Source organism: Schistocerca gregaria, chromosome 3, assembly GCF_023897955.1.
Source record: "Schistocerca gregaria isolate iqSchGreg1 chromosome 3, iqSchGreg1.2, whole genome shotgun sequence".
NCBI classification, from domain to species: Eukaryota; Metazoa; Arthropoda; class Insecta; order Orthoptera; family Acrididae; genus Schistocerca; species Schistocerca gregaria.
Window position 1 is genome coordinate 883,692,226 of NC_064922.1, and position 20,478 is coordinate 883,712,703.

General features: G+C 43.1%; 1 protein-coding gene across 1 annotated transcript in view; it reads right to left on the reverse strand.

The window, feature by feature from the left end:
- LOC126355051 (dorsal-ventral patterning protein Sog-like) overlaps positions 1-20,478 on the reverse strand; it is a 445,293-nt gene that overhangs the window by 97,896 nt on the left and 326,919 nt on the right. Inside the window, exon 2 of the mRNA XM_050005204.1 lies at positions 19,324-19,427. Coding sequence (XP_049861161.1) covers positions 19,324-19,427 — 104 coding nt within the window. The remainder of the gene's footprint in view (positions 1-19,323; positions 19,428-20,478) is intronic.

Sequence of the window (20,478 nt, forward strand, 5' to 3'; positions counted from 1 at the left end):
AGACTAACCGCTTGGCAGCGCTGCAGTGGCGAAGTTGCAGTGAAACTGTGAAAGTTTCGTGACTCATTGTCTGGTACTCTGCTAATTCCCCCTGCAGCCTTGATATGACCTCCGTTCGGCGACAGAGACCACAAGTTTATTGAGGTGAGTCTCATCTAGATGGAATCGCTCACTCATCATTAGACTTCGCAAAGCTTCTAGATTACAGGGATGTTGATCGCTACGTTCCACCTGCTGTCCCAGAAAGTCTTAGTCTCTGTAGTATTAAGATAGCGTGATTTAGGGGGCCAGTTGAGAGGCCATACGGTGTCTGCGTGATCGTCAAATCGGGAGCGTATGCGTGCAGCTCGGAAGGGGGGATTGTCACAACGTATTCTTCATTAATATGCAGAAGAAAGAGCAAAACCTGTTCACAGGGAATTTTGAAGTAAACATCATCGTTCACGTTCACGGTCACGGTCACTTAAATGAAAGAAGACAAGACAAGGGACGTCTAGCGCCCCAAAAACATCACAGTACCACCTCTGGCCTGAACTACACTCTCCATACACTGCAGATTAAATGCTTCACTGGGCCGCTAGTGCACCAGGTGCCTCGCACGATTCGGAAAAGAGAGAATATCATGACTAGTCGGACCACTATACAAGCCTCTAGTCATCCAGTGTCCACTTTGTTTGTTGTTTGGACCACTGAAGACGTACGGTCTTAGGCGCTGCCGTGATCAGTGGCTACTTCCGAGGTACCCAATCCATTGTGTCGACTGCATGCAGTTACTTTCGTAGTCTTCGCTCGGAAACTAGTTTAGATGGACCTGCATTCACTGATAGCTGCAATTCCTAGCTGGCACTTGAATCGAGGTTAAGCACATCCGCCTAGGTAAGTGGTTTCCAGCCGAGTGGTATTTATACCCTGAGGGGTAAAATGAAACTTTCTGGGGGTAAAAACTAAACAAAATTATTTTAAAGAGATCATTACTATTATCACAGTTTAGTAAGACTATAATATTGATTGTATAAGCTATGAATAATTATTGAGGGTTGAATAACACTCAGGCGGTTTCTTGTTCTACTGATTTTTATTTGTACGAACTAGTTTTCGGCTTATTAGGCCATCTTCAGATAACTACTGACTATTGTTTACAAGGAACTTGTGTTCTTACGAACCAAACATTCTGGATTAAGATGCAACGCACTTACATACGATCTTTAGTTGTAGTATTGTCTTTGGAATTGTTAAACGAGTCTTTTGACTTTTTGTTCTGTAAAAGTGTTCTTTAACATAATAAATCACATTTTATGGTTTGTCAGTATCATGTACGACAACAATTAGAATTATTTAGAATACACATTATAACAAAATTACAATTTTTTTGTATTTGTTGTGAACAATTTCAGTGGACACTAATTGTTCGTTGTGCAACAGCGATGTTTTCTTTGGGGGTTACATTTTGTTATTAGGAAATTGTGCATTAATAAATACCAAATATTACATTGTTACAGTTGAGTTACAGTTTGGAATGTAAACACGTAAGGGATATATCGGGGTGTGAATTTGTTTACTATTGGGACACTTTGTAGTTAGTGGCAGGTTGTAAAATGTATATTCTAAATAATTTTAACTGTTGTCATACATGGTACTGACAAACCATAAAATATGATTTATGTTAAAGAACAGTTTTACAAAACAAAAAGTCAAAAGACCCGTTTAACAATTCTAAAGACAATACCACAACTAAAGATCGTATGTAACTGTTAATGTACATTTGTTATTGGTCGTGGTTCGTTGGGCAATTTGGTCCAAACATATCTCTGGGAAAAAGTGGTCCGTACAGACCCCAATGCCCGCAAAGTACTTAAATAAGAACATAAGTTGACAAAGCAATTTCCATTACATAACATTTTAAATGAAAAAGTCAGTGTTAATGAAAGATAAAAAGTACAGCTATTTCTGATGTTGAAAAGTTGCATAAGGAAAAAGAAAACGAAACGTAATAGATAAGGTAAACAGGCTCCATTTATTCTTTGTAGCTATTGTTTGATGTGTGTCTATGCATATTTTTTCCCTAGCAAGTAAACGTAGATGTTCTGAAATGATTTTTCACCTCTCAGCACGTAAAAAAGCAAAGCTAATGAACATACGTTACTAAGTTTGCTTTGGCTAGTAATAAACTTTGTCGTTGTTAGTTCATTAATCCCGATACCATACTTTGACTTTTCGTGTCAAGGGTGGTGACGAATAACCACACTTTCGCCGTTCAGTACAGGGCTACGCTAACTGACGTGACGGTCAGTGCGAACACACTCTGAAATAACGCTTCCGTGACGTGATGCCCGTTCATTTGTTTCTTCAAAGCTAAGAGTACACTTTATTCCAGGTATCAATTTCAAATTGTTGTGGTGTTTACAAAACGCCTGTACCAAACTTACAGTACCTACGCAGGGAATGTCATTACTAGCGATACAATGACATACAAAATTTGTAGGACACATTACGGACAAAACTACGCCATATGGAAATCACGTGACCATGGTTAGAATATCGGTCGACAACACGTGTGCATCGGAAGGTTCACTCTAAGCACTCCACAGCCCGCATCTCGTGGTCGTGCGGTAGCGTTCTCGCTTCCCACGCCCGGGTTGCCGGTTTCGATTCCCGGCGGAGTCAGGGATTTTCTCTGCCTCGTGATGGCTGGGTGTTGTGTGATGTCCTTAGGTTAGTTAGGTTTAAGTAGTTGTAAGTTCTAGGGGACTGATGACTTAAGGTGTTAAGTTCCAGAGAGCTTAGAGCCATTTTTTAAGCACTCCACAGTCATTACTTGTGCCTGCAGTGGACGGTCACATGGCCACCTGGAAACAACTCCACTCCATGTAAAGCTCTGTTAAGGAGGTGACTAATATTTCTTCGACCTCGGTGGGGCGGTTTATTCTGTGAATACTACATCTTATTAGTGGCCACTGGCAATTGCGCCCTCGACACGAAGAGGATATAACTGCCGCCCCGCCTGGCTGCGGCCCAGTTGAAGACTAGCAGTTCTACGGCTTCCACAGGGGCACCAAGAATAGGCACTTGTATAGCAGCGACTTAGTAACTGTATTACTTCTCTTGGTATTACGAATGGTATATACTGTAGGGATTTCTTGTCTGTCTGTCACCCTTTGCTCGCGATACGTCTATATCTCACAGAGTTAACTATTGTAATCATTTCCCTTTGTAATAAAATTTACTAATACGATTTGCTTGAATTGTTGTCTAGCGATCCTAGAAAGCAGGCTTCTTAGGCAACCCATATTTGATGAATAGGCGGGATACAACATATCTCACAGCTTTATACACCGTGTTATTGAAGAAATACAGAAATGTTAATGTGGTGTCACCGCCAGACACCACACTTGCTAGGTGGTAGCCTTTAAATCGGCCGCGGTCCGGTAGTATACGTCGGACCCGCGTGTCGCCACTATCAGTGATTGCAGGCCGAGCGCCGCCACACGGCAGGTCTAGAGAGACTTCCTAGCACTCGCCCCAGTTGTACAGCCGACTTTGCAAGCGATGGTTCACTGACAAAATACGCTCTCATTTGCCGAGACGATAGTTAGCACAGCCTTCAGCTACGTTATTTGCTACGACCTAGCAAGGCGCCATATTCAGTTACCACTGATATTGTGAATCATGTACTGTCACGAGCGACGGTTGTTTTCACCGTAAATATGAAATACAATAACTACAGTATTGTGAAAGAGGAATTAAATGACAATAATTATTAATATAATATTCCTTTTATTAGGTCTCTCCAAACAAGGAAAGGAAAAGCTGCATCTCCATCGTTGCAAAACGAGTAAATTAAACTATACTGAACGCAACAAGGAACGCTAGACATGACTTATTTTCCTTTAGCATACTTTTGTTGGTTGAAGTCTATAACAATAATTGTAAATCTTTGTCCATTTCAGCCATACGACTCAGCAACAAGCTACCCAATAATCGGATTTCGATTCTAAACCACGCTGAATTCAGGAGGAAATTAAAGATTTATCTGTTATCGTCAGTGTATCTTCCCTATCGGCATACTCCGCCTGTTTTACTCCTGACAAACAGTGAACCAGTGTTTCTGCAATGTTATCAAAATTCTCCCGACTTGCCTCATTTCTATCTACTTCCATTTCTTTTTATTATTTATTGTACTTACTTTTCGCCAAATTTTTTCATGCCCTCTCTGGATAATTAACTTGTTTACCAGATTTGCTTATGTCGATTTTACTGTCATGTCTATCTGTAAACATATCTCCACATAATTTTACGTTATGAGGAACGGACTTGCGCATTGTTGATAGGATTCACATTACTGCAATAAGATGTATGAATGATAATTTCATTGTTATTAGTATTTTCTTATCTTCGTGTTAACCAACTGAGATGACGTTAACAACTTCAATACCTTGTTTGTTGTTTCCTCTTCCATCTTCCGCTCACGTTATTTTTTTTTTCCTTCTTTGTCCGTGTTATTGCTGATTTCTTATGCCTTGAAAGATAGTTAAACTTAGTATTTTATGCTTAAAAATGTTTATTTCTTTCATTTCAGGTGTTTTGATGTTACTTATTTCTAGTTATTTTATTATTTCTGTAATCCATGGTACTACTGGTTTCATTTTGCAGAAATTCAGGAACATCTGTTCGATTAGCTTGTCCTGATTCATTCGATAGCGGTGTTCAATGAAGATTAACATTCATTTTACCATTATTTCCGTACATCTAGATAGATATTCCCTACACTTTTGATTTTCCAACCATCCGTAATTTGCATTGGTCCTGCTTTCTTCTTATAAATCGTCTTTCAAGTATATCGATTATGATTATGATGATGATGATGATGATGATTATAATTTCTTCATGATTATTTATAGATTTATCCAGTGTTAGAATTTTCCATATTGAAACAGTTTAAAGAAGTTATCAGTGAGTTACTGTGCGCTGTGAAAATTTTTCCACCCATCCTGCCTACCTTCTGCAGTTGCCAGCAGAGTGAAGGATGTAGTCTCAAGTTCTGTAGCTTTTCGTACTTCGCTTTGAATTCACCTCTGGACAGCTGTAAGGAAATTTCTGTTTCCACATTATTATTTTTGTCATCATTATTGTTATCATTTATATTTCTATCATTATTGTATTGTAACTAATGTACTATGCAGACTGCAGTGTTCCGTCAGCTACGATGTCTGAATGTACGTAAGACATAGCCCGTAATTCTACATAGTAGGAAGGGGTGACGTGTAAAGCGTAAATGTGGGACACTTGGAGAACTTTCAGCCGACCCCAATGAATATGTGAATTCCTATGCAGGGGAAATCTCTGTGGACGTAAGACACGTCTTGTAAACTTAGTAGTGGCGTGCAGAGGGAAGACAATGACATGTGGAAATAATCGATACCGATCAATAAACCAGGGGGGCAGTCTGTTGTGTATATTAGGTCAAAACTGTCACAGTATATTAGTACTTTTAAAAATGTTTAAGGAAAATTAAGTCCGTTTTACTTTTATAGACAGAGTGATTTCCTTTCTCTGTCCAATATAAGACGGAAACAGATAAGTAACCTGGCAAAACCGAGTTATGTTAGTAAAGAGACTATAGTAAATGTTTCAAAATCTGGTGTAGGATGAACCTGTTGGAAACTGAACAGCAGTTACGCTGTTAGAAGCCCGAATGGTGAAGAACAAAACGGTCGCACGTGCAACAGATGAGATGACGGTATGGAAATGTATTACCGTTTCGATATTGAGATCAATCACTCCGTTGCATGAGATGGGGGATACGCATCATTCCAGTTAAGTTCTGGGAGGAACCACTTCCGGATCTACCAAACGATGGTGATTAAATGGGTCGAAAAGCAGTAGTTACCAGACAGTGACGGCAACAAAAGGAGCCAGACTAAGAATTGGTTACTCACCTGCTTCGGATTAGTCGGTCTTTTTGAAGGAGACAGTTGATAATTTTAGATTGTTGCAAAGAGACGTCATTGATGACGCAGAGACAGGAAGGGAATTCAAGTTCCACTGCCTGCAAGAAATCCCGTAGTTCGGTTATGAACAAATTATGGGTTTCTTACAAAATGTTTGGAACTTGGTACTATCCTGCTTAGCAGTAACTGCCATCTCCCGTAACCGTTTCCAAGTACGCGAGCAACAATTTAGCATGCCTGTAGGGGATGGCTTCTCTGCTTATCTTTCTCCCACACTGAGTGACGCAGGTGAGAGTTGATAACTGGCCATTCGTTTTATCTCTCGTGGAATCCTTACGTGCCGCTAGTCGAGTACACGTGTGTAAATCGCGTAACTCTGGAGTAAGCCGCTCTATGGATATCTCCCAAAGCAGGTTTGAGCCAGATTCCTAGACGAGGAGCTTAAGCAACGGCAGTCGCCAAGAAATGACTTTTTTCTACTCTTCACAGGGTTGGAAAATGGACAGGAGACAAGTCATTCCTTAGAGAGACGCAAGGACAACATTTAAAAATGAAGAAGGGTCTACGGGTACTGCATGTTTATTAAGCATACTACACTATTGTACGCAATATCAACTGCTACCTCTTCGGGACACATAGATAGCGGGCAGAAGAAAATTCATACTTTGCACCCTAAAAGATGGTTCTTGAAGTTTACCAAATAGATTCTGCATGACTTTCGTCAGCTACTATTTTTGCATGGTTTATCTTCTACACGCTCAAAGCATGTGACCGTTCGCAACGATACAAAAACAATTAAAATAGCTCAAAAGAAGAAAGGCCGCTGGACCTGATGGAATACCAGTTAGATTTTACACAGGTACGCGAAGGAACTTGCTCCCCTTCTTGCAGCCGTGTACCGTAGGTCTCTAGAAGACCGTAGCCTTCCAAATGATTGGAAAAGGTCGCAGGTCATGCCCGATTTCAAAAAGGGACGTCGAACAGATATGCAGAACTATAGACCTATATCTCTAACGTCGATCAGTTGTAGAATTTTGGAACACGTATTACGTCCGAATATAATGACTTTTCTGGAGACTAGAAATCTACTCTGTAGGAATCAGCATGGGTTTCCAAAAAGACGGTTGTGTGAAACCCAGCTCGCGCCATTCCTCCACGAGACTCAGAGGGCCATAGACACGGGTTCACAGGTAGATGCCGTGTTTCTTGACTTCCGCAAGGCGTTCGATACAGTTCCCCACAGTCGTTTAATGAACAAAGTAAGAGCATATGGACTATCAGACCAATTGTGTGATTGGATTGAGGACTTCCTAGATAACAGAGGGCAGCATGCCATTCTCAATGGAGAGAAGTCTTCCGAAGTAAGAGTGATTTCAGGTGTGCCCCAGGGGAGTGTCATAGGACCGTTGCTATTCACAATATATATATATGAATAAATGACCTTGTGGATGACATCGAAAGTTCACTGAGGCTTTTTGCGGATGATGCTGTAGTATATCGAGAGGATGTAACAATGGAAAATTGTACCGAAATGCTGGAGGATCTGCAACGAATTGATGCATGGTGCAGGGAATGGCAACTGAATCTCAATGTAGACAAGTGTAATGTGCTGCGAATACATAGAAAGAAAGATCCTTTATCATTTAGTTACAATATAGCAGGACAGCAACTGGAAGCAGTTAATTCCACAAATTATCTGGGAGTAGGCATTAGGAGTGATTTAAATGGAATGACCATATAAAATTAATCGACGGTAAAGCACATGCCAGACTGAGATTTACTGGAAGAATCCTAAGGAAATGCAGTCCGAAAACAAAGGAAGTAGGTTACAGTACGCTTCTTCGCCCACTGCTTGAATACTGCTCACCAGTGTGGGATCCGCAACCAGATAGGTTTGATAGAAGAGATAGAGAAGATCCAACGGAGAGCAGCGCGCTTCGTAACAGGGTCATTTAGTAATCACGAAAGCGTTACGGAGATGACAGATTAACTTCAGTGGAGGACTCTGGAAGAGAGACGCTCAGTAGCTCGGTACGGGCTTTTGTTGAAGTTTCGAGAACGTACCTTCACCGAAGAGTCAAGCAGTATACTGCTCTCTCCTACGTATATCTCGCGAAGAGACCATGAGTATAAAATCAGAGTAGAGCCCACACAGAGGCATGCCGACAATCTTTCTTTCCACGAACAATACGAGACTGGAACAGAAGGGAGAACCGATAGGTACTCAAGGTACGCTCCGCCACACACCCTCAGGTGGCTTGCGGAGCATGGTTGTAGATATAGATGTGCTTTGTGTATTATATGAATTATTCAGGCACCTGTTACTAGACATTAATATGAGATGTGTCCAACTGAACAGATTCAGCGCGTCTTGTGTCTGCCAGTTACCAATGAACAACGTATCTGTTCTACGCCCTAAAGCATGTGACCACTCGCAACGAGCTCCTTCGTTTACTAATTGGTCAAAAGTATCAGGACAACTGCTAGAAGACTTAATATGGGATGTGTCCAGCCATCGCCTTCATGACGGCTTGAATTCTGCTGGAAACACTTCCTCAAGAGCCGAAACGAGAGAAGGTAGTGGTGCTGGACGCTGCTGCGTGGTCCGAAGTCGACGCTCTATCTCAGACCAAGGATGTTTCGTTGTGTTCACGTCGGGACTCGGAGCAAGGGAGTCCGTTTCAAGAATGTTATTGTCCACAGACCGTTGCCTCACATATGCTGCTTAATGACGCTGGTACGAGCAACCATCGCCTCCGAACTGTTCCTCTACCGTACTCAGAACACGATGCTGTAAAGTGTGTTCAAACAGGGTGATAATTATTGGATTATTTGAAATACAAGCGTCATAACTTCTGAACGGTTTGCATTGGGACATTGAAACTGCACCATTGCCGCGGGGTACGATCGGAGTTAGTATGCGCAAGCATGGTTTGATTTGGCGACGACTCCCACTTTCATTTGGACAGGTTCGTCAACAAGCAAAACGGACGCGTTTGGGGAACTCAGCATTCGCATTTTGCGATCAAGAAGGCTCTTCACGCTCAAGGGGTGACTGTGTGGTGTGCAATGTCCAGTCACGGAATAATAGGTGCGATATTCCTTGATGGCACGGTGACTACCGAACGGCACGTGAAGCGTTTGAAGACGATTTCGTCCCTGTTAAGCAACGTGACCCTGATTTCGACAAGATGGGATTCGTGCAAGACGGAGCTCGACCCCATCGAAGCAGGAGCGTGATGTCCTGAAGGAGCACTTTGGGGAGCGCATTCTGGCTGTGAGGCCACTGTCATCGGCCTCGGTTGGCCGCCATATTATCCGGATATGAACACATGCGACTCCTTTTTGTGGGGCTGTTTTAAAGACAAGGCGTACAGCAATAAACCAGAAACCACTGCTGAGCTGAAAACAGACATTCAGCTCATCGACAGTATCGGCGTTCCGCCACTTCAGCAGGTCATGCAGAATTTTGCTATTCGTCTGCGCCACATCATAGCCAATGGTGGCAGGCATATCGAATATGTTATGGCCTACATCCGAATATCCGTAGTAACGTTTACATTTTGAATAAAGTGTGTGCACGCCGTAGTTTTTTTATATTTTTTAATAACTGTCACAGTGTATATTTCGATATTTTTCGTTTCCTTAAGCGCAACAAGGCAACCACACGCCAATCATCAAAAGCAACACCACGGCCATAACATTACCTCCTCCATATTTTACAGCTGGCACTACTCATGATAGTAGGCCACGTGCTCACAGACATTCACCAAACCCAAACACTTCCGTCGGATTGCCACAGGGTATAATGTGATTCATCATTCTAAATCACTCGTTTCCAGTCATAAGTTGTCTAAAGGCGTCGCTATTTACACCAACTCAAGCGACACTTACGTACGACTGCAGAAATTAGTGAATTATGAGGAGCTGACCGACCATTATTTGTCATTCGTTTCAATTCGCTACGCACAGCCATTAGTGAACTGCTGGTAGCACCATGGAACTCCCACGTGTTTCTCTCCGCTGATTTCATGCAATTTGTTGAAACCTCCTTCCATAGTGCTCGGCCCTCTCCATCCGTCCGTACACGTGGTTTTGGTTCATCAGTGGTATTTCCTTCGCGTTTCCACTTCACAGTTACGTCACCAACAGTCGGACAGCTTTAGAAGGACTGAAATGTCCTGTTGGAGTTCTTATTCACGTGACATCCAGTGATAAGTCAACGCTCGAGTCGGTTGAGCTCTCTTGCCTGATCCATTTTGCTTTTAGTGGTTCACTATGGCAACACAATGGCTCCGCCTCCTCTTATATTAAGGGGGAACACAACACTGCTCAAAAGCGGAATTAAACTCCAGTCGCAATTTCTGTACAATCTATGACAAGTGCAATTACATGTAGTAGTCAGTTCACAGGGGTATCCGGATAATTTTGTTTAGACAGTGTGTTCGCTCGATGTCCCCAGTTAGTTCGATATGTTATTAGTCCCACACTCCTCAGAAGTAGTCAAGTAAGGATCGTAACACTGTTCCTCCCAAGCAGATCTATTACATGTTTGAATCTAGTTGCCACTCGCTGATCTTAAATCGTATGATGCCACATTTGTACATCTTGCGAAGTGCAGAACTTTTTGAGTTTGTCTACATTAGAAGCTACTTGGCTGTCTCCGCACATATCTAATTAGATATTACTGCAATTTTCACAAATTTCTCACGGATAACTACATCACATGGGAAAAGTATGAGAGTGCATCTAATACTGGTAAGTATAACTGGAACAGAAACTGACGTATTATATTTCCCTGGGCAAACTGATATCGCCACAGTATTTGCAGGTGACTCTCCATCTAGAATAACAAGTTCAAGAAATTTCGATACTATTGGATACTCCATAGGGACTTTTTTTAAAGGCGTCAGTGTAGTACCGAATCAAGAACTTTTCTGTAGTCTACAAACATTCCTCTGTCCACATCAATCTGGATATCAGTATGAAGAGAGCGAATCGAGCTTTGTATGATCGACAGTTTCGGAACCCACGAACGAAATTATGTTGCTCGTGGTATGTCATAATACCTGAACTTAGTGTTCAAACAAATTTCGAGCATGCAGCCGGTCGTCGTTCAATACTTCGCACGATATTTCAACTGGGCACCTGCCAGAAAAATTTTAAAATTCACTTGAACTTAGAATTTTTCTATGATTCTACTACAAAGAGACTGTGTGAAATAAGACGGCCTTTCTTAGAGATATGTGTAAATTGTATTCTTTTCCAGAAACGGGGAACACAACACTGCTCAAAAGCGGAATTAAATTCCAGTCGCAATTTCTGTACAATCTATGACAAGGCCCTAGTGCAATTACTTTTTTCGTGCTTTTTTCCCCATAATTTATACCGGGCGGCTACAATTAAAGCACGGCAACTCACAGAGGTCTATTGAGGGCTGCAATTATCGTATGGCAGCGAAACTTGTTAGATATACTAATGTGTTAATTTACCCCGAAAAGAAGTTCCAATTGCAAATCTGGCACTGTGAATGCAAGAATTGTGTGTTCAAGTATTGCTGTATGTAATGGATAAGAAACGGGACATGGAAAGAAGAATGTCAAGCAAGTGAGAAAGGCAGAATGTTGATCTTGTTATTAATAACACAATTTGTTCATTATGAGCACCGGAAATTTCAACGAGATGCTGTACAGCACAGATTTTCACCTGGTGGCCAAAATCTGAACTAATTTTTTCCAGCTGCCACACGACTATTACACCCCACATTGGACCATCGTGAGTAGCCGCTTTCATCTCAACAATCCGGTAGTAACCAACGCACAGTTATTCAAGATTCCTGGAACGGGAAAGAAATGACACGGAATCATTTTGAAACTAAGCAACGAAGTGGGCAAACAGAACTTCTGCCTTTCTTAATCAGAGGTGCCTGCCATCAGAGGCGTGGATAGCGCGCCAGGATCGGACATAGAAGGTCGCCTCCAGCCCGAGTAGCCGCGCCACACGGTTGGCCGCGTATACAGCTGACGATGCCAGCTCAAAGGCCTTACCGGTGCAGGCTAAGCTACTGCGACGATTCCTGCCAGCAGTGAGTCAGGTCATTGGTCTTGAGCAGCGTCTCTTCAACGGGAATCTATACTGTATCCGTTATGCACGACAACCAATACCAACGAAGTGAACTGCGTTAAGCTCTGTAAGCGTTCCGAGTAATTCAAAGTGGATTACTGAACGAGTCCTAACAAAAGCCTACATTCGTAAACGCCTCAAATTCTTTCCCATTACCCGCAATTGTAAATTAACCTGGTTATTACTCAAGAACTTAAATCCTGTCGAAGAAGCCTGAAATATGTTTGCATGTCTTTTCACAGCTAGAGTAACTGCGATTACTTCGTCCTTGTCCGAGTTATTCCAATGCCACAAAGATTGTCGTCTTGTCTGGAGTCACATGGAAATGGTTTACACAACACCCACACCGGAATATTTTACTATATCTGAATGTTTGGTACAACAGAGAATTTTAAAGCATAAAATCAGCCGCTGCTGATGGATATGAATACCTTTTGGTCAAAATGACGGGAAACAAAACGAAGAAATTAAATCAACAGTACATTCTGCTATTACTATCTCTTTGTTAAACAGAATTTTGTGTGGTTTCCCAGGTAGAAACTGCTCTCCATTGCAAATCGCCAGATACCCTTCAGAGGTTTTCCAAATTTTCAATGATCCCACATTTTGCTGTGTATTCAGTAAGAGTAACTGCGATTACTTCGTCTTTCTCGGAGTTATTCCAATGCCCCAAAGATTGTCTTGGAAATGGTTTACACAACACCCACAGCGGAATAGTTTACTGTATCTGAATGTTTAGTACAAGAGAGAATCTTAAAGCATAAAAACATCTGCTGCCGATGGATATGAATACGTTTTCGTCGAAATGATGGGGAAACAAAATGAAGAAATTAAATCAACAGTACATTCTGCTATTCCTATCTCTTTGTTAAACAGAATTTTGTGTGGTGACCAAAAATTAATAATGAACAACAGTATTCAAAACGATAGGTGATGGCATTATTAGATACGATTCAGAGGTTCGAAAAATGAAATGAGAACTACATCCAAAATTACTCAATGCACAGAAGGGTCTTTGGAAACCTTCACTTATGACACCAAGAAAAGGAAAAAATTAAGGAACTAAGTAGTCAGAGATATAATGAATTCTCAAAACTGAATTACTGATTTTATTCAACAGAAACAATGAAAGTGGTATAAGGATAACAAAACGATGTAAGAACGAAATTACAAAGTGTAAAACGGAGCGGATACCAAATGAAAGAAGAAGAAAGGGACCAACAACAAATACTGAGACTCAGATGCTAATGAGAGAGTAAAATATTTCTCAACAGTTGTCCGAAAATGGAGAAAATTGGAGAAAAAGAACTGGAGATTGTAATCTTAGGTGCTGATAAAACGTGTAAACATTGCTAAAATGGAAATATGTATGTCTAAAATATTATGAGATACATCATCTGGACCCCCAACTGCACGGGACAGTGTATACAAAAAACGGAAAGCGAATTCACGTACCTTCGCAGAATACGCACAAACGAATACGATGCTTCGAAAGCTTTTCAGAATACACATACAAATTATTTCGATACAGTCGTGATCACTACCAAGAAACAATCTTTGGAAATCACATAGATCTGTGAATTATCATTTAGAATCTTATCTGCCACCCGTAAAGCGGAGATACATCGAGTGAGAGAATCTGTAAACAGAAATTACAGGCGGCGCTATCAGCAGCATTACCTTGTACTTATATACGTAAAACGTTCATTAGAAGAATCAAACGGAATACAACTGAAGCGTTGAGATAACTTATTGATAATTGATATCGGAGGGACTGTTGTTGAAAAGTATATAGTGATGGTAACGTATAAAAACTTTTCAAAGTGTTTATCCGTGGCACTGAGAAAACTTTAGTCTTAGCTTGTATCCATGATCGTTCCCATCTCTGATTCTTTTTTTTCTCACAGTTCAATGTGCAATGATATACAATCATTCTACTTTGTATAACGGAACTACAAGGTGTAACTCTTAAATCCGGACAAATGAAACTTTTTTAAGAGCAAATTTATTAAAGCAAAATACAAATGAAAATGAAAATCCTTTTCAAGACTAATATTACTACACTACTGGCCATTACAATTGCTACACCAAGAAGAAATGCAGATGATAAACGGGTATTCATTCGACAAATATATTATACTAGAACTGACAAGTGATTACATTATCACGCAATTCGGGTACATAGATCCTGAGAAATCAGTACCCAGAACAACCACCTCTGGCGGTAATAACGGCCTTGATACGCCTGGGCATTGCGTCAAACAGAGCTTGGATGGCGTGTACAGGTACAGCTGCCCGTGCAGCTTCAACACGATGCCACATTTAATCAAGAGTAGTGACTGGCGTATTGTGACGAGCCAGTTGCTCGGCCACCACTGACCTGACGGTTTCAATTGGTGAGAGGTCTGGAGAATGAGCTGGCCAGGGCAGCAGTCGAATATTTTCTGTATCCTTAAAGGCCCGTACAGGACCTGCAGCATGCGGTCGTGCATTATCCTGCTCGAATGTAGGGTTTCGTAGGGATCGAATGAATTGTAGAGCCACGGGTCGTAACACATCTGAAATGTAACGTCCACTGTTCAAAGTGCCTTCAATGCGAACAAGAGGTGACCGAGACGTGTAACCAATGCCACCCCATACCATCACGTCGGGTGATACGCCGGTATAGCGATGACGAATACACGCTTCCAATGTGCGTTCACCGCCATGTCGCCAAACACGGATGTGACCATCATGACGCTGTAAACAGAACCTGGATTCATCCGAGAAAATGACGTTTTGCCTTTCGTGCACCCAGGTTCGTCGTTGAGTACACCATCGCAGGCGATCCTGTCTGTGATGCAGCGTCAAGGGTAACCGCAGCCATGGTCTCCGAGCTGATAGTCCATGTTGCTGCAAAAGTCGTCGAACTGTTCGTGAAGATGGTTGTTGTCTTGCAAACGTCCCCATCTGTTGACTCAGGGACCGAGACGTGGCTGCACGATCCCTTACAGCCGTGCGGAGAAGATGCCTGTCATCTCGACTGCTAGTGATACGAGGCCGTTGGGGTCCAGCACGGCTTACCGTATTCTGAACCCATCGGCCCCATACTCTGCTAACAGTCACTGGACCTCGACCAACGCGAGCAGCAATAGGCTGCAATCCGACCTTTACCAAAGTCGGAAACGTGATGGTACACATTTCTCCTCCTTACACAAGGCATCACAACAACGTTTCACCAGGCAACGGAGGGCAACTGCTGTTTGTGTATGAGAAATCGGTTCGAATCTTTCCTCATGTCAGTACGTTGTAGATGTCGTCACCGGCGCCAACCTTGTGTGAATGCTCTGAAAAGTTAATCATTTGCATATCGCAGCATCATCAGCTTGTCGGTTCAATTTCGCGTCTGTGGCACGTGATCTTCGTGGTGTAGCGATTTTAAGGGCCAGTAGTGTAGATCTAATCCCATTCAGCCGCAGTGACCGCCTCAAATCTTGTCCTGCAGCGACCTCTTCCACTCGTTAAAAGAGCGCTGTCCATATTCGCGAATGCTGCTTCCATAACGGTGCGTAGAGACGCAACATTAGGGTGCCTGGTCTTACTGGTAACTCTTCCGCCTGCGCTCCAAACATAGTAGTCGAGGGGGCTCAAATCCGGGCTGGGGCCAGAACTCCTTTGACCAGGATCAACGATATTAGAGAGCCATTTTTGGACTAACTGGCTCGTACGAGTCGGTTCACCGGCCTGTTGGAAGACATGTCTTCGCGAGGCCACAGTTACCATACACAGTTTCACGACATTCGTCAAAACTTGAACATAAATTTGTATTATGAGAGTTTGTTCCTCTTCAGAGAAATGTGGCGGCATGCTTTCACCATGACTGGACACAACACGTGAACCTCAGACTTCTCCGAAGCATTACATTATACTTGGCCTCAATATCATTAGCAGCTGATCTCGGATATCCGAAGAATCGAACTATTTAAGTGGGCGACAGCCCAGCCCGGCGATTTTCGATAATCGCGGCTCTTCGATTGTACTCCGCACTTGGCCGTAACATCTCGGCCATTTTGAGATTCTGACTGTTTACTCGACTCCAGTGTCTTTCAAGAACGCCAATCGCAACCTCGGGCGGAACTGCGATATGGCGGGAAGTTCAAATAGAAATTTGTCCTGATTGAAGCGCCGCACCCGGAAATCCGGGGTGAATGCGTAGCTCTACAGTCTTAGTTACGTGTAGCCACACTCTAATCTGAAAGCACTTATAGCTGAAAGCGTGGCATCTTTACAATTTCCTATGGAATTCTTTCAAACTTTTCATTGTACCGAGACATTCTGTTTCTTTGTGAAGACTGTCCGCAACGCCTGTCTGGGATATCTCCTTGACTACGTCGCTTTGGACATCTTGCTTTGAACTTTGCACAATACTGATTTGTTTGCGACGTCTGGAAATGTACGAGAGGATTTATGCATTATTATGGCAGGCAACTTTTATTGAATCCTGCACTACTCTTCAAAGTGAGAGACACACATCACACTATTTCCAAACTGTAGCCAATGGGCGGAACGATCTACCAGTCTTTCAGTTCCTCGGCAATAGAAATTCGCTCCTTTCTCACTGACGCATTCCAGAAGTGCTGCAGGGACATCCTTGTCGGCGGAAAATCTGAGTGTGCTGCGTGTCAATTCCTCGATTGGCTGAACATTGCCATCTGTGTTCAGTGGCGATAGCCTTCCTTCTGGCATCACCAACGCCTGTGAAGCCTTGCTCAAATTGTCGACACCATTGCACTACAGCTGGACGCGGCACTGAGTTCGCTCCATTATATCGCTATAATTTGACGGTGAAATTATGTAAAATTTAAATGTTTTGCCCACATGAATCTCACTGTCCCTCATTCTTCAACTTCCGAGTGCACTTCCAATTGCTGGGCCATTTTACTCCCACACTGAGATGCATTTGTCATCCGCATCGCAGCAGAACTCTGTCTTCTGACGATGCGCCCTTCTTTTTGCGCAATGGTCTTACCGTGGCCCGACGCGCGAAATTTACAAGAGGTGGACAGTAGTTTGGAAAAACTAAACACACAACACATTTTTATGTCTAATATGGTGCAGGATATCTGTTGGCATACAAAACAGCTTCCATCCGTCTCGGAATGTACAAATAGAGGTCCTGTATGCTTTTGAAGGGATTCTTATACCAATCTTCGTGCAAAGTAGTGGCAAGTTCAGTTAACGGCGATCACACACTCTTCTCTCCAAAGTAGATCACAAAGGCTCACTAACACAGATGTGACGCCTGTGGCGACTAGGGGAGATGCGACTATCCATCCTCCCGTGCTGTTTTAATAGCGGGCTTGTCTCAGAACACAGCATCACCATCGGTAAAAAAACCATTGTGGCATCTGATCGACCTGATCAGCTAAAATTCTCACTTAATCATTGGCAGTAATGTGACCTTTCAGAGTAAGCACAGCACCCATGAAATACCACGATATGTTTGCTCAAATCTTCACCGAACCTTCGCCTTGTCGCTCTCTTGGGACGTAAACTTGGCCAGAAGTTATTATGCAACGAAACTCATCCGACCAAATCACTTTCTTCCATTGCTGCACAGTCCAAATTTTATGGATTTAGCACCACGTTTTCCTTTTACGGACATCGGCAGCACTGATGTTTGTTTTGGAATTCCATCGCGCCCCGTAGTTCCCTGCTTCCGGAGTTCGCTTCGTGTTTTGGTACTGAGAGGGTTCGCGAATGCGACATTCAGTTCTGCAGTGACCTTTGCACCTGTCACCCTTTATTTTTCATCACAGTTCTCATCACCCACTGTTCGTCACCGACACTCAACACACATATTTCTCCGCGTTGCGACTTAGCGGATGCTGTTTTATGGCTTTCCTTGTATGCGGTAAAAATCTTCGATACAGTATCTTTTGAAACAGAAGACACTTCGTCTGTCTTGGTTACGGAAGCATCCACCACACAAGCACCGACAATTCGGCCACGTTCGAATGCACTGAGCTCCGATACAAGGCAGTCGCAGCTAGCCAGGACGCTGTTCTGATAACGAATACATCTTGGAACGTCTTGAGAGCATCGCACAGGTGCGGTTAGCAAATACAACAGCGCAACCCGCAGGCTTGGCTAGTATCTGCATTTATATTCAGGCGTGCATTTTTCGCTATCCGCTTCCGTAGCTAAATGGTCAACGTAGACGGCTGCCATGTGGAGGACTGGTGCAGTTTGCACTCAGCCTCTTGCTCCCAATTGAGGAGCTACTTGATCGAAAGGTAGAGGCTCCGCGGCCTGGAAAGTCTGCAAAACGACCGGGAGGGCGGTCTGCTTATCAGACACCCCTCCATGCGTCATCAGCATGACGCTGCAAGGCAGAGGATGACACGGCGGCCGGTAGACATCCCTTGGTCCTTCACGCTCTGGCTTGAAGCTCGTTTATACATTTCTCGCTACGTTTCCATTTCCCGCTCATCACCTGTGTTTCTTGATGTCTCTTGGTCTTTAGCAATACTCTTATCACGCACTTATCGCGTAAAAAAAAAAAAAAATAGAAAATGGCTCTGAGCGCTATGGGACTTAACATCTGAGGTCATCAATCCCCTAGACTTAGAACTACTTAAACCTAACTAACCTAAGGACATTACACACATTCATGCCCGAGGCAGGATTCGAACCTGCGACCGTAGCAGTCGCGCGGGTCCGGACTGAGCGCCTAGAACCGCGAGACCACCGCGGCCGGCTCTACTTTTTGTGTCCCCCTTGCTGCGTCCGTGATGCGTTATTTTGCTACTTAAGTAGCAGAATTCAGTAACTTCAGCTACTTCATGATATCCAGATTTTCTTGCTGTTCTCTCATTTCTGCTACATCTCATTACTTCCGTCTTTCTTCGATTAACTCTCAATCCATATTCTATAGTCATTAGACCATTCCATTCAACAGATCCTGTAATTGTTCTTCAATTTCACGGACGATAGCAGCGTGTTCAGTAGATCTTATCATTCATATACTTTTACCTTGTATTTTAAACCCCGCTATTGAAAATGTTCTAGAGGGCCGAAACTGGTCGTGGCAGAAAACATTCTTGCAACTTGAGCTGTTACTTAGTTTGGTTAATAATCACAGTTCCAGATACGCAATGCGCTGTATGAACACACTGGATAAAACTGATTGCTTTGAAGCCTTTGCTGAGGGCAGCTAAACGCGTGGTAGGTGTTTGGCGTTAGAAGCAGCGGAGGCAGCACAGGTACTTACGGCGACGCACTCGCAGCGGATGCAGTACATGACACCAAAGGGGGGGCCCAGGTCCGCGAACCAGTGGGCTCCCAGCTCGTACACTCGTCGTCCGAAGTGGCACTCTGGAACAGCATGAGAGAAAGGCGGCGTTGGTAGGCAGCAACTAAAGGCTAAAGGCTGCAGGGAGGGTGGGAAAACAGCCACCTCCTGTACTACTCCACAAGGACAGGTCGTAGTGACTAGTGGGACTGCTCGCTTTACTGAGAAGTAACACCCTGTAGTGGCAACAACACAGCTGTAAAGAGACAGTATTATACTGCAGCATAGCTGGTAATGTAACATTCAGAAAACGCGTGAGGAACACAGGAGAAATAATGTTCGTTCAATCACTCGGTATTTCCACATTGTTCGAATACCCTCCATCAAGAGTTAAAAATAATATCACACTGGCTGTATGCGAAAAGCTGAAACTATTTTCCAGACTGACACTTAAATCTGCATTCCTGACTATTACGGGTAGATAGTTAGCCCCACGGATTAGCTTCAACTTGTCACGGGCACCACCCTTTCCTTAGGTTGCAGAAGCTCTCGTACGATCCAATAAGACTATGGCCTCGGTGTGGATATAATGTGGAGACTGAATTATCTACAGTCTCAGTGTTCGTACTGATAACTCATTCTCTTAGTAATTACAGCATATGGTTGCATTGTCTGTATACTGAGGTGACTAAACTCATACGACAACGATATGCACATATACAGATGGGGCTAATGTCGCGTACACAAGGTATAAATGGGCAGTGCAATGGTGGAGCTGCCATTTGTATTCAGGTGATTCATGTGAAAAGGTTTCCGACTTGATTATGGCCTCACGACGGTAATGAACAGACTTTTATCGCAGAATGGGACATTCCACTTCTAAATCGTTGTGGAATTATATATATGAGTATCGAGAACACTACGAGTCAGGTGTTACCTCTTACAAAGGACAACTCAGTGGCCGATGGCCTTCACTTAACGACCGAGAGCAGCGGCGTTTGTGTAGAGTTGTCAGCACTAACAGACAATCAGCTCTGCGTGAAATAACCGCAGAAGTCAATGTCAGACGTACGACGAACCAATCTGCGAATTTGTTAGGACGGTGCGACGAAATTTCGTGTTAATTATGACAGC